This window comes from Leguminivora glycinivorella, chromosome 22, assembly GCF_023078275.1.
Source record: "Leguminivora glycinivorella isolate SPB_JAAS2020 chromosome 22, LegGlyc_1.1, whole genome shotgun sequence".
Classification (NCBI taxonomy): Eukaryota; Metazoa; Arthropoda; class Insecta; order Lepidoptera; family Tortricidae; genus Leguminivora; species Leguminivora glycinivorella.
The window spans coordinates 14,900,795-14,914,574 of NC_062992.1; the positions used below are offsets into that span (position 1 = coordinate 14,900,795).

Consider the following 13,780-nt stretch of genomic DNA (forward strand, 5'->3'; position numbering starts at 1 on the left):
CCACCGCACCATCTATTTAGAGGTAGTATTTATTTGACCTCATGTATTTCGAAACAAAAGTGGTAGATCCGGCGGCCGGCCGTTCTGACGTCCAGCAGGATTTGGATGGAATAATTAAGTTGATCCTGTGCGGTGTCGGGTTAGAGCCATCACATGGAGGATTAACTTTTATTTCAGTTGGAACGGACAGTTTCGGCCGAATGGCTAATTGTGAAGCTTGCAGGGTACAGCGTCTTAGACCGTTTTCACACTGTCCGATCCGATATCGGATGTCGGAAGGATTTCAATAGAAAAAATCCAAGATGGCGTCTGTAATGTATGGGATAGCGGTCCGACATCCGATATCGGATCGGATAATGTGAAAACGCACTCACGCTTCGTGACCGTGTCATAGCTTTCCCCACAGATTTAAGAAAATTATTCTTTAGTATTTTTTGCTTTGAGGCTTTCCCTATCGCTCTTCTGTAGTGGCGGTGGCGCGACCTATCAGTGTGCAAAAGAGAAACTGTCACGTATATGATCATCCTATAAGTGGAAAAGAGGCAGACTGCAAATGAAAAAACATGACCGTTTTTGATGACAGGCAGCGGCCGCTAGCGGCCTACAATTTAAGTTAACGGATTAATCGGACCTTTCAGTACAAATAGGTGTATTTAGAGGATACAGTGGGTGATTTCCGTTTCGATTAAACAGTTAGAAAAGAAAATTATTCATGTTATTATACATAATTTCTGAATTAAATACTCCCAATGACGCTTGATATTGGTCCAGTTTTGGTCTGACTTTTGATATTCGACAGTTCTTCTTTGTCATCCCAGTTCTATGATCGCCACGTACCGTCGACGCCTGTCACTTCAATCAATGTTGATCAATGCTTGAAAAACATACATACATACAATCACGCCTGTATCCCATAAAGGGGTAGGCAGAGCACATGAACTACTCAAGTTTCAGTGCCACTCCTGGCAAAAAGAGGTTGGAATAAAACGAAATTGTGACTTGTGACATCGCATTGCAGTGACAGGTTGCCAGCCTCTCGCCTACGCCACAATTTAACCCATATCCCACAGTCGACTTCTACGACACCCACGGGAAGAAAGGAGGTGGTGAAATTCTTAACCCGTCACCACACGGCTTGAAAAACATTTACGTATTTACTGGCCAAGGTGTGTATGTATACTATTTTTCTTTAGACGGAGCCGGGAAGAGATGAGATATGACTTCGTTTAGCGCATCGGCCTTAAATTTGACGCTTTCCTGCAGGAAGGTAAAAGATATCATTAACATTTCTTTTTTTAAATATCAGCGTAATAAATCCAGCTTGAATACCTACATTAAAGCGTAAATATTCAATAATATTGAATAACAACAAACTATTCGGTACTTTTGAAAGTTTACCTTTGTCGTCGAGAGATGTCGCTGTACTATCCGTTAACTAGCGAATGATTCGTTGACGTAGCTACTACAAGTTATTTTGATTGACCAATCACGTTATTCAAGAAAAGAGTATTAGTACTCCCTATTTTTATATTCTAGTGTCCGTAAAACAGACTCTAGTTTTTAGTCATAGCAAAATAATGGTTAATGGACAGAATAACAGGGGCCCATTTCTCATAACTGATAGTTACAAACAGTGGAAGTCTATTTCCAACTTGTGTCATATGTCATATTAGACATTGACTACCACTTGTAGATAATCGATGGAATCAGGCGTTACTTTGCGGAAATCCATGTTAATCGTAAACTAGAACTTTCCTTTGCTAATCCGCGAATAGATAACGTGCAAGTCAATCAGTGCTAACCTGTTATAATTACTTGCGTATTTTTTACATGCAATTAATTTTCCCACCCTCCCACCGCAAAAATAAAAATAAATACGCAAATAAATATAACAACCCACCACCAAAAATACAAAACTCGACACGTGTTTCGCCTCTCTACGAGGCATCCTCAGGAGCTGATGTTGACGGTCCGAAGTCCCGCAACTGACTGATCGTCCCCAGAATGGTCGGCCATATTTATACTTTGTCCACCCCCCCTACCAAGCAAGTTAGATGGAAAAATTCGTAATAACGGCGATGACGCAACATTCAACTGCTCATTAAGGATTAACCCCCTATTGTTGTACCTAATTATCTCCAACTGTTCTAGAACCCCCAAACGCAGGCCTTTCTCACATACATGTAAAACATCAAAAGAATGATTCTCTGATACAGTATGGTCACTCTCTATCAAATGCTTTGCAAAATTGGATCTCTCTGGATGGTTGTGCCTGTATGATGCCATATGCTCCTTATACCTAGTAGTGAAATTGCGGCCCGTTTGGCCCACGTACACTTTGTTACAAACAATATTTACCACTTGGCAGTTTCGAACGGTTATGATAAATCAATCGTTGATGGCATCATCAGAAAGAAGCGAATGGTTATGGTTAACAATATGTTGTATGCGGCACGTCCTTCTGAACCGGTTAAGAGGTGTCAAGCGAGCATTACTTATGTTGGCAAAGTGTCAGAGGACATTTATAAGATTTTGAAGTCAAACGGCATTCCTGTGGCCTTTAGGACAAATAACACTTTGCACTCCAAGCTTTGTAACGGCAAAGATAGGATCGAGAAAGGGAAAAAATCTGGGGTTTATAAGTTGAGCTGTGATGTTTGTAACAAAGTGTACGTGGGCCAAACGGGCCGCAATTTCACTACTAGGTATAAGGAGCATATGGCATCATACAGGCACAACCATCCAGAGAGATCCAATTTTGCAAAGCATTTGATAGAGAGTGACCATACTGTATCAGAGAATCATTCTTTTGATGTTTTACATGTATGTGAGAAAGGCCTGCGTTTGGGGGTTCTAGAACAGTTGGAGATAATTAGGTACAACAATAGGGGTTAATCCTTAATGAGCAGTTGAATGTTGCGTCATCGCCGTTATTACGAATTTTTCCATCTAACTTGCTTGGTAGGGGGGTGGACAAAGTATAAATATGGCCGACCATTCTGGGGACGATCAGTCAGTTGCGGGACTTCGGACCGTCAACATCAGCTCCTGAGGATGCCTCGTAGAGAGGCGAAACACGTGTCGAGTTTTGTATTTTTGGTGGTGGGTTGTTATATTTATTTGCGTATTTATTTTTATTTTTGCGGTGGGAGGGTGGGAAAATTAATTGCATGTAAAAAATACGCAAGTAATTATAACAGGTTAGCACTGATTGACTTGCACGTTATCTATTCGCGGATTAGCAAAGGAAAGTTCTAGTTTACGATTACCACTTGTAGCTTCGAGAGATGGGCCCCGTATAAAAAAGTGGCAACATTGTAGGGTCAGTCCCGTTTTGTCATACATATTTGAAAGGGTTGACGCTACCATGTGCCACAAAAAATGTTCGAAAATGGATGTTTTTAGGGTTCCGTAGCCAAAATGGCAAAAACGGAACCCTTATAGTTTCGTCATGTCCGTCTGTCCGTCTGTCCGTCTGTCCGTCTGTCCGTCTGTCCGTCTGTCACAGCCGATTTACTCGGAAACTATAAGTACTACAGTGATGAAATTTGATGGGAATATGTGTTGTATGAACCGCTACAAAATTATGACACTAAATAGTAAAAAAAAAGAATTGGGGGTGGGGCCCCCCATACATGTAACTGAGGGATGAAAATTTTTTTCGATGTACATACCCGTGTGGGGTATCAATGGAAAGGTCTTTTAAAATGATATAAAGTTTTCTAAAAAACATTTTTCTTAAAGTGAACGGTTTTTGAGATATCAGCTCTCAAAGTCGTAAAAAGTATGTCCCCCCCCCTCTATTTTTATAACTACGGGGTATAAAATTCTAAAAAAAATAGAGGTGATGCATGCTAATTAACTCTTTCAACGATTTTTGGTTTGATCAAAGTATCTCTTATAGTTTTTGAGATAGGTTGATTTAACTGTAATTTTGGCAGGTGTATAAATTGACATAATAAGTTTATTATATTTGCTGCTACGGAACCCTTTGTGCGCGAGCCCGACTCGCACTTGGCCGGTTTTTTTTCTACTAAATTATTTGTCTATATCGGTTTCACATCTTATGCACCGACATTATCTAGTTTACATTGTCCCACAATGATTAAAGTTGTGCACGAATAATTTATAATGTCTCCGACAGATGGCGCTATTACACTCGCAAACTAGGTAACGGTGTGTAAATGTGCACAGCTCTAAATGAACTATCTTCCGTTTTAAATCCACTGTGTGTCACAATCTAACGGTTTTATCCATAACCGAGAACGAAAAGTTCTAAAGTAGTTTTTAGAAATCTACGTATTGATTTTAAATCGTAGATTTTATTAACCTGAATTGAAGAGTGAGCTTATGAGCTAGTTCATTCACATAAAGAGTACTATCGTACAGTATGTATGGCCAGTCCCGCTCCCCGCTGAAAGTGCCGCCCACCCCCTCTCGGTTACCTCACAGTTACCGCCTGTCGAAATCGCGAACAGTCGACCTGCTATATCTCACTCATACAACCACGTTACGCGTTACACGAGCTTAGGATGTTTGCTAGGAACGCGCCTCCTTCATCTGATCGCCAGTGTCCGAGATGTGGTTCAGTCATCAGATATATACTCTGTCAAACAAGTCTGTCAGTAAATAAGAACAAAGAAAACTATATGCATCCTTTTCTTAAGGGTGCTAGAGAAAAGGATACCTATAGTTTCCTTTGTTCTTATTTACTGACAGACTTGTTTGAGAGAGTTTAGTTGTTTGGCATCACTCACTCGCGACGACACTTATCTACAGTGGCCTATTCCACAACAGTGACGATTGTCACCCGACATGGACAGTGACAGTTCGCCGCACATTGCCTGTTCAAGTATTGACGCTGAGTAACAACGTTACTTTATCTACCCAGAAATAGGCACAGCATCGTCAATGTCCCACAGATAACGCCAAATAGAAAAGATCGGATACCTCATGGTTATTTGAAGTATTGACTCGGTCCTCACGAGATAGATATTAAAAGTCCTAATATTATAATTTGGTGAACACACTAGTTGGACAAACTTTATCGTATCACACTTACAAATAAGCATTTTTAATTTTTTTTTCTACTCCCGTGTTGTTATTCGTCACTTACCGTGTCGTGCATAGATCGTTAAAACCCTACATGGCAGATGCCCGCCCCCGGCCGGCGCCCCGCGCACCCACGCATACGATATAGCTCTTACAGCATTGTTAGGTAGCCGTTAAGGGATATAGCGAGCCGCGGGGCGCCGGCCGGGGGCGGGCGGCGGCGCGGGGGAGTGCGAGCGACAGGGTGAGTGCAGAAACATTGCAGAGGACAAGTCAAAATACTTGTAGGAAACAGTGCAAATTTCACGAAAGTTATTCTAGAAAACTATTCAAAAGTATGTGCATGGTCGTAGAAAAAGTATTGTATGCAACGGTGTTTAACTGAGTCAAAAAATACTCGTGGCGTCTTAATAACAATTTTCGGCTTCGCCTCAAATTGTTACCCACACCACTCGTCTTTTTTGACCTCCTTTAAACGCCTGTTGCATAAAATACTATTAAGCAACGTTACTTACTAGTTATCAATGTCACCGCTAGATGTCGCTGTACCACTCGACAACTGAGTAACAGTGTGAACACGTATAACTTTCAACAGGTTAATCTTGTTTACACTTATTCGTTAAATTATTTCTCCACAAATACTTCCCAGAACATTTTGATATGTTCGTTAGCAGATTTTTGAAAACCTACAATTTTTTAATTCGTAGGTTTAACTTGAAGTGGAAAGTGGTGCCAACTTACAGCTTGGTAAAAGAGTAAAAATAATAGGGGCGCCACCGTCTATGTAAACCGTTTTGCATGTGGCAACTATTGAGTCACTTAAAATAGTACATTACGATACAAGTGCGGAAAAAAGGAAGTTCGAAGAGGAGCACAGATGTTCACTTCTTGTCACGTCGAAACTTCGGAGGGCCCTCTGTATCTGTACTGAAAACGTCGTTCGATACACGAGCAACAATTAAATTCGTAACTTGTGTCAATTTAAAACACCCCCTTCGGTCGTATTTTAATTTATCCCCACTCGTTTCGAATTTCCTGTTTTCCGCAACAATGTCGTAATGCACAATTTTTCTACATAAACCTACAGTTTAAGTAAAAACGCAGGTTTCTAAAAATTCTTCTTTAATCACGTGATAATAAATAGATTAGGTTAGATTACGGATGTGAATGAATAAGTATTATAGTTAATTTATAACGCAGAGTTACCCAGTTCGCGAGTGTAACAACGACATCTGTCGGAGTCAATTAGAAACGTAATTCAGCGGAAAGAGCGTGCGATTTACGATCCGGAGGTGAGGTCGCGGGTTCGAACCCCGGCTTGTACCAATGAGTTTTCGAATTTGATATTTGCCAGTCGCTTTTCGGTGAAGGAAAACATTGTGAGGAAACCGGACTAATTCCGAAAAGGCCTAGTTACCCTTCGCGTTGGAAGGTCAGATGGCAGTCGCTTTCGTAAAAACTAGTGCCTACGCCAAATCTTGGGATTTGTTGTCAAAGCGGACCACAGGCTCCCATGAGCCTTAGCAAATGCCGGGATAACGCAAGGAGGATGATGATTTATAAATCTGTGAAAAAATCTAATAGAAGTATTTACCATGCTAGTTTCAGAGCATCTACAACTTAGCAAAAAAGAGTAGAAATGCAACTTTATTTTAAATCATAGCAACACTTTTCTCATACAAATGTGACTCAACATTTTCCACATCATGCAAAACGATGTACATAGACGGTGGCGCCCCCTATTATTTTCTACTTCTTTTTTTGCCAGGTTGTGTGTGAAGACTGACATGTAGTTGCGAAAACATTAAATTTTCGAAGATTTATTAATATTGTACATTATTTGTCAGGTCGAAACTCCAAATAGCCATATGTACCTAACTTGACTGTTCTTAAAATTAAATCTTTTATACATTGCACGAAATAAAGCATCAGATAATTATAAGAAAAACATGGACAGATGTTATTTTTAAATCCTATTTATATTTAATAAGTCAGGTAGAAATATATTAAGTAACTGAATTTATAATATATATAAATTAATATTTAGAACACTACCGAAGGGAATTTTTAAAATCGCTACCAGTTGTACAGTCGAGGTCAAAAATAAGTGATGACTTCAGTACCAAGTCGCTTTTAATCGTATGACACTTCAAAGACGACGTTAAAGTGACAAGGTACATAAATCATCACTTATCAATCGTGACTGTACTATTTTTTGGTCATCAAATTAATACATTGCAGTAGTTTATCAGCGTTTATTTCTTTTTTAGCGTTTTCTGCAGTTTGAGTAACGACGCGTTCTTGCTTTTCCTCTTCTCTCGCTTCAACTCTCCGGATTCTAGCGCTTTCTTCATAACCTGCCGACCAAGTATTCACAATTATATTACATTTATGTGAGATTTCTTTTATTTCAAATTCGTATGACAGTAAAAACCAAAGCATCTAAAAAAATCTTGGTAGTTGGTGGCGCCATCTATGTGTGGCGTAGTGTATGCGCGTTCTTAGGCGGTCGCATTTTAATTTATGAGATGGTATGATCTTCTTATATTTAATCTATGGTAAAAGTAACGTGAGTGACGACTTCATTGCGTGTTTATTTGAACTACAGCAGCAAATTAAAGGATTTATGCATATATCGGGAAAGTAACTCTAATTCAAAGATAGATTATCACTTGAACTTGCTTCGTGAATAAATGGAACATGCCATAACATCGTGACTCACGTTACTCTTGCCGTGGATTGGCCCAAACCCAATTGTTGATCAAAAATGGAAATAATTTTGCTACCCTGCGACACGTGAGGTACAGAGGCGCAATGTCGACTGCTAAATTATAAAGTACAAATGTCTACTGAAAACTACTCTCCATATACTGGCAGAGTAGATTAAGTATATCAATATTCACCCAAAGATGATATGGATGTTATACGCAATAATGTGTTATCCCACATTTATTTCGCAATAAGATTTCAACTCAAGTATTTGTCGATCAAAGTTGACATTTTATTGCAAAATTCATGTGGGATAACATATTATTGCGTATCAGCGTCCATTATTATATACCTGCAAGGCGTTATCCTGCGTCTCTGCCAACGCAGTGGGCTCATTAAGAGTGGGGTACTTGAAGGAGAAGCCCCTCGGGAACACGGGCCGGGCTAGCATGGCGTTCAGCTGCTTCTGTGTCACCTTCACGGCCTTCTCGAGGCCCGGGTCTAGCTCCTTCACGGGCCTGGAATCGTAAAACAAACATTTTATAAATACAAACTTACGCTTTTATTCCCGTAGGGCAGGAAACTGCTCAAGTTTCAGTGACAGAATTAAAGGGTTGAAAGAAAACGAAATTGTGTTGCAATTTGACCATTCACGAGGTCTAATGGGAAAGACAAACGCGCTATGATGTCTTGAGTATCGTAGAGTGCGTTTGTTTTTTTGTAGTACTTTTTTTGTACTGTGATACCTTATCTAGGTATTATATTCATCTACGATTGTATAACGCAGTACATGATACCAAGGACGATCGGTTATATAGTATAGAGTTACTGTCAGATGTGTAGTCACCGTGCATAGACCGCCGTCTCTTGACACATGCGTAAAACCTTTGAACCTGAGTTGATAATTTGGCCCATAATTTTAAAGTGGAAAATGTCTGCCTCGTGTGAGACTCGAACTCACGGCCTCTGGATCGATACTCCAGCGCTCTGCCAATTGAGCCACCAAGACTTCAACCAAACCAGCGAAATTTTCCACCACTAAGATCAATGGGATCCGTAGCAACATCTACCGTAAGAGTGCGTTCTTAAACGGCCACCGGAGTTCTAAGTCATGGAGTATCGATCTAAAGGTTGCGAGTTCAAGTCATTTTCAAGGCAGACATTTTCCACTTTTAAATTTATTCTAAGCCTAGTGGCGTCGATTACAGACGTTTCTGCTAATCAGAAGTTATTTCTTTCGATGGTATCGAGTTTTTTTAGACTATCTGTCTATACGGAGCAAAGAGGATCGAGTATTATAGAGAGTTACTGTCGAAGTAAAATGTGTAATCACAGTGCAGAGACAGCCATCTCTCGACACGGGCTTAAAACTTTTGAACCTCAGTTTTGACAATTTGGCCCATATTCTTAGCTCGATATGTGTTAATTAAAAATGTCAAATAATATTAGCGCCATCTAGCCGAGCGTACCCCAAAGGTGTATCGCCATCTAGCTCACCGTACCTTTTTCTGTATGGTTTTGAGGTACGTCTTTTTCTTAGAGTATCTGTCTATACGGAGTGATATACACGTGTTTGACAATACTAACGCGTCATCGTCGTCCACAATCATGTCCATGTCCCGCGCAGCCTTCTCTCTCCAGCCCAGCGCTTGAGCTGCGCGCTTGCGCTTGAGCAACAGCGCGTCAAGCTGACGCGCCGTGTTGACGAGCGCCTTGAGAGAATCCAAACTTAGCGGCGGCACCGGGAATGTCGGCAGCGAGGACTCTGGGGAAACAGGGAAAACATTATATTACAACGATGGCACATTTTTAACCCTCGACGCGAAAACGACGAGATTTTATAAGTTGAACATGTCTGTCTATATGTGATTGTCTGTGGCATCGTAGCTCCTGAACGGATGGAACCGAATTAGATTTCATTTTTTTTGTTTCAAAGCTGAATTAGTCAGGAGTGTTTTTAGCCTATGTCGGAGGTGTTCTCAAAATTTAAATTTTGTATTGTGATTATATTTAAAGTCGACCAAATGTTACAATTACATTGTCTATGTATTTCTTTTTTGTACAAGTATTACCACCTTTTTGTGTTTTAAAACTTTAAAGTTTAATTACTGTAGTACCATGTTATTATAATGAAATTAAAAAATTTAGTTTGAAAACTTGATTTAACTTACTCTTATTAAGCGTAATGTATACAGTTTGACGTATCTTTAAGTTTCCTGCGGCTCCATCATAAGAATGACAACTCCCTCCAGCCCCATTTAGATGGTACGAGTTTCTCGCCCGTCTTGGTCGAGAAACTCGTATGACATTATCGTATGCGATAATCGCCTGGCGAGTATCGTATGAAAACGTTTACATTAGTGCGAGAAATAAAAACTCGCATACGAGTATCGTATGCGAGACTCGCCAGGCGATTATCGCCAGGCGAAATAGTTTAGACGGAGAGTAGAATTTTCGGGAGATATTTCCATAACATTTCTCGACTCGTCTAAACCGGTTCTCGTATGACATTTTTTCTCGAACGTGCGATTATCGCACGAATCGGAGCGAACCGATTTTCATACGAGTTTTGCCTGTCAACTTGCGTGCCTAGTTGCTAATTAATTAATTATAAACACATATATTATATGCTTTTTTATAATATTGGGTATAATTTACCTTGGATTTATTTGAATTTAAGATGAATAGTACCCAATAATATTAAAAACACTATAAATGATTTATGAAGGTCTCAATAATATACAATAGGGAAAATAATGATTTCGACCGTAGCGTTACCTAGCTAATAAAATCTTGGTTGCGATACTTGCGATTAGGTTTAGGATATTATTAAACATAGAATATAAATAACATTTTTTTAAAATTATAGTAGGCATTTTGCCCCATAGACATATGGGGTAAAAAGTCAGTAGGTAAACATTAACTGTATAATATTAATAAGCCGAATTTATTTTTGGTTTTAGCAGTTACTGAGAGGTAGCTATAAATATAAAAACATCATGTTTTACATGATTTCTACTGAATTAATTTCGACTGAGTAGCGTATAAACTCGTATACGATTCTCGCATATGTGTTTTGTTTACACGGAGACATACAAATATCAAAGGCGAGGCGATTATCGCCCCCTCTCGTGCGATATCGTACGCATAGTTTACATGATACGATATTTTTTCTCGTACTTCGATAATCGTACGTTTGAGGCGAGAAACTCGTACCATCTAAATGGGGCTTAAATGGGGCTTTATAGACATTTGATAGAATAATTGATTGAATGATTAAAACTTACTAGAGATGCACAGTTTAGCGTATTTGTAAACCTCCTGCGACTTTATCAATTCATTGATTGAATTCATTGATTATTGATTAAATGATTGAAAACTTACTCTTATTAAGCGTGCACAGAGAACCTCCTATAGAGTAGCATTCTTGTATATTTTGTTCGCGATACGAGTCACCAGTGCCAGGGGTGCGAGGAGCGGGCGGGGGATGTGTTAAGCGCGCTGTGATTGGCCGTTTCAAGGACGGCGGGCAGTCGCGCCAGATGAAAGGGACTGTCCCTCTACTGACGCGTAAGTGGCCAATGTAAGTTGACCTATGCCGGCTCTGAATAAATTATAAATATGACTTTTATGTGGAATGTAATGACGTCTGTTTTTAAATTTGAGCTTCTTGTTACCTTTCCACACCATTTCACACTACAGGTGGACATCTTTAAGACATCAAAACACCCTTTTTCAATTTTTTTACTGCGAAAAACACGCGCTGCTTTCGGGTCTGTTACTTGGTCGCTACTGATCGGGCACGGCGAGCGCCCGCGCTTATATCAGTGCAAATACTAGGAAGGCTGGCGACCGCGAGTCGTCTTGTAATGGATGTCTATAGGGGTTGGTCTGTGTAAGCGTGACATACAGCTTGGCATATCTATAACTTCTTGCAGCGCCATCATGAGAATAGCGAGCCCTTCCTTATGGACAACTGATTGATTAATCGATTGAATGGTTGATAACGTACTCTTGTTGAGCGTGATGCACAGCTTGGCGTATCTGTAGGCCTCCTGCGGCTCCATCATGAGGATGGTGAGCCCCTCCTTGCTGGCGCGCGCCGTGCGCCCGCTGCGGTGCACGTAGTTCTGCGGACAGACGGACAGACATATGTTTCATACAGTGGCCTATTTCATTGCCTGTTCAACAAGGAACTATTGACGCTGAGTAACAATGTTACTTATCAACACAGAAATAGGCACAAAATTGTCAGTGTCAAGTGTCAATGTCACTGTGGTAAAATAGGCCAGAGTCAGAGCAATCGATACATGTTGAATAGTTACCTAAATAAATATATAATAATAATAAAATCTTTTATTTCGGACAAATAGGGTATCCATAGATAGTTAGTAAACATGCCATATCTTAATCTAGTGTTAGTATTTACAATATATCTAAACTTATGTGTACTACTTTATAATATTATTCCTATAGTTCATATACCGCTACACTTTTAATCTGCTTGGTCCAGTAGTGCAAGATCGGGCAGTCGAACCTATCAGCGATTTCTCTTAAAATGCTAAAAACAAAACGATAAAATAAAAAAATTATATAACCTCACTCAAATATTATAGGATATCGTTACCCAGATCGACCGAGTCCCACGGTAAGCTCAAGAAGGCTCGTGTTGTGGGTACTCAGACAACAATGTATATAGTAAATATGTAAATACTTAAAATACATAGATAGGAAACATCTATGACTTACGAACAAATCAGAAATCAAAATGTGTTTACGCACAAATAAATGCCCTTATCGGGATTCGAACCCGGGACCACCGGCTTAGTAGGCATCAGGGTCACCGGTGGCGGTGGTCTATTTATTTATCATAGAGGAATAAGTAAGGGAAGAGTCGTAACTCCATACATCAGTAAATAAGAAGTTATACGGCTTTCACCCCCTTCTCTATCCCACCCTATTTGTTTTAGGTATGGTAGATTATACATCTTTAGAGTCACGCAGAAATATGTACTTAGTAAAATATATTTTTCAATCGATTCGCGGAAAAGTAACGAACCCATCTTTACTGGTACAAATATCACTGCGAGTCCCCCGTCTCACCGCCAGACAGCTACGGCCTCGTAGCCGCGGTCTGTTCACGTGCCCGCGGGCCACACGCGCCTGCTCGCCGCTCCCCTCTCCGCCTGGCACTGACGTTACTGAACGCCGTCCTGGACAGCGACAGAGAACTAGATATATTTTTAACGACGGAAGCTAAATTCCTAGCCGCATCGAATTGTTACATCGAAACGACGGTTACCACTAGTTCCGTTACCTGAATTGTTTTAAATAAAATTAAGTTTTAAAATTTGACTTCTTTAAATTATTAGGACCCGTTTTCGCTATTTTGATATGATTTGAATTAACTTTTCCTTTTATTTTATATGTTTCTCGATTATTTTTATTTGAACATTTTGACTTTTCCGAACGATATTGTATTGCTATGAATTTAATAAATTTATTTCACTTCCCTCACATTTATATCGATGATCAAATTTATTCTCACGACCTGTTTAATGTAAATGACATCTAAATTTGAATGTACCTAAAATGTAATGTGTTCTATTTAAATTTAATTTAATATTTATTTCATTAATAAACGATCGACTGTTTCACTTCACTGTACTTGATATTGTATATTGCATGTTAGATCCTAAGAAATACAAAACTAATTATCACGTAAGGTTTAACTGTCAGTGTTAATTTTATGCAATAAATTGAATTGAATCTTTAAATGCGAGTTATTTGTATAGGCATAGTTATAATGACATCTAGCGACAACCACGCGTCACCTAGCGTAAATTATCAGTACTGCTACTTGTCAATAGACGTCGCGACAAACGAGGAATCTAATGCTCACCAATGTTTAGCTGATATTGCAATAGTATTAATCAATATTCTGTTTTCAATTCCTTCTGCTTGTAAATATAAGTTATAAATATAAACTGTTCTAATATTATTTTTTTGGCAGACGAGA

At 39.5% G+C, this 13,780-nt stretch overlaps 1 protein-coding gene across 1 annotated transcript in view; it reads right to left on the minus strand.

Moving 5' to 3' along the window:
• Positions 1–7,292: 7,292 nt before the first annotated feature.
• Positions 7,293–13,780, minus strand: part of LOC125238033 (ATP-dependent RNA helicase DDX24) — a 42,761-nt gene continuing 36,273 nt past the window's right edge. Inside the window, exons 11-14 of the mRNA XM_048145318.1 lie at positions 11,774–11,891; positions 9,349–9,526; positions 8,114–8,279; positions 7,293–7,409 (exon numbers count right to left, since the gene is read on the minus strand). Of these exons, the coding sequence (XP_048001275.1) occupies positions 7,308–7,409; positions 8,114–8,279; positions 9,349–9,526; positions 11,774–11,891 (564 nt within the window). The 3' untranslated portion in view covers positions 7,293–7,307. The remainder of the gene's footprint in view (positions 7,410–8,113; positions 8,280–9,348; positions 9,527–11,773; positions 11,892–13,780) is intronic.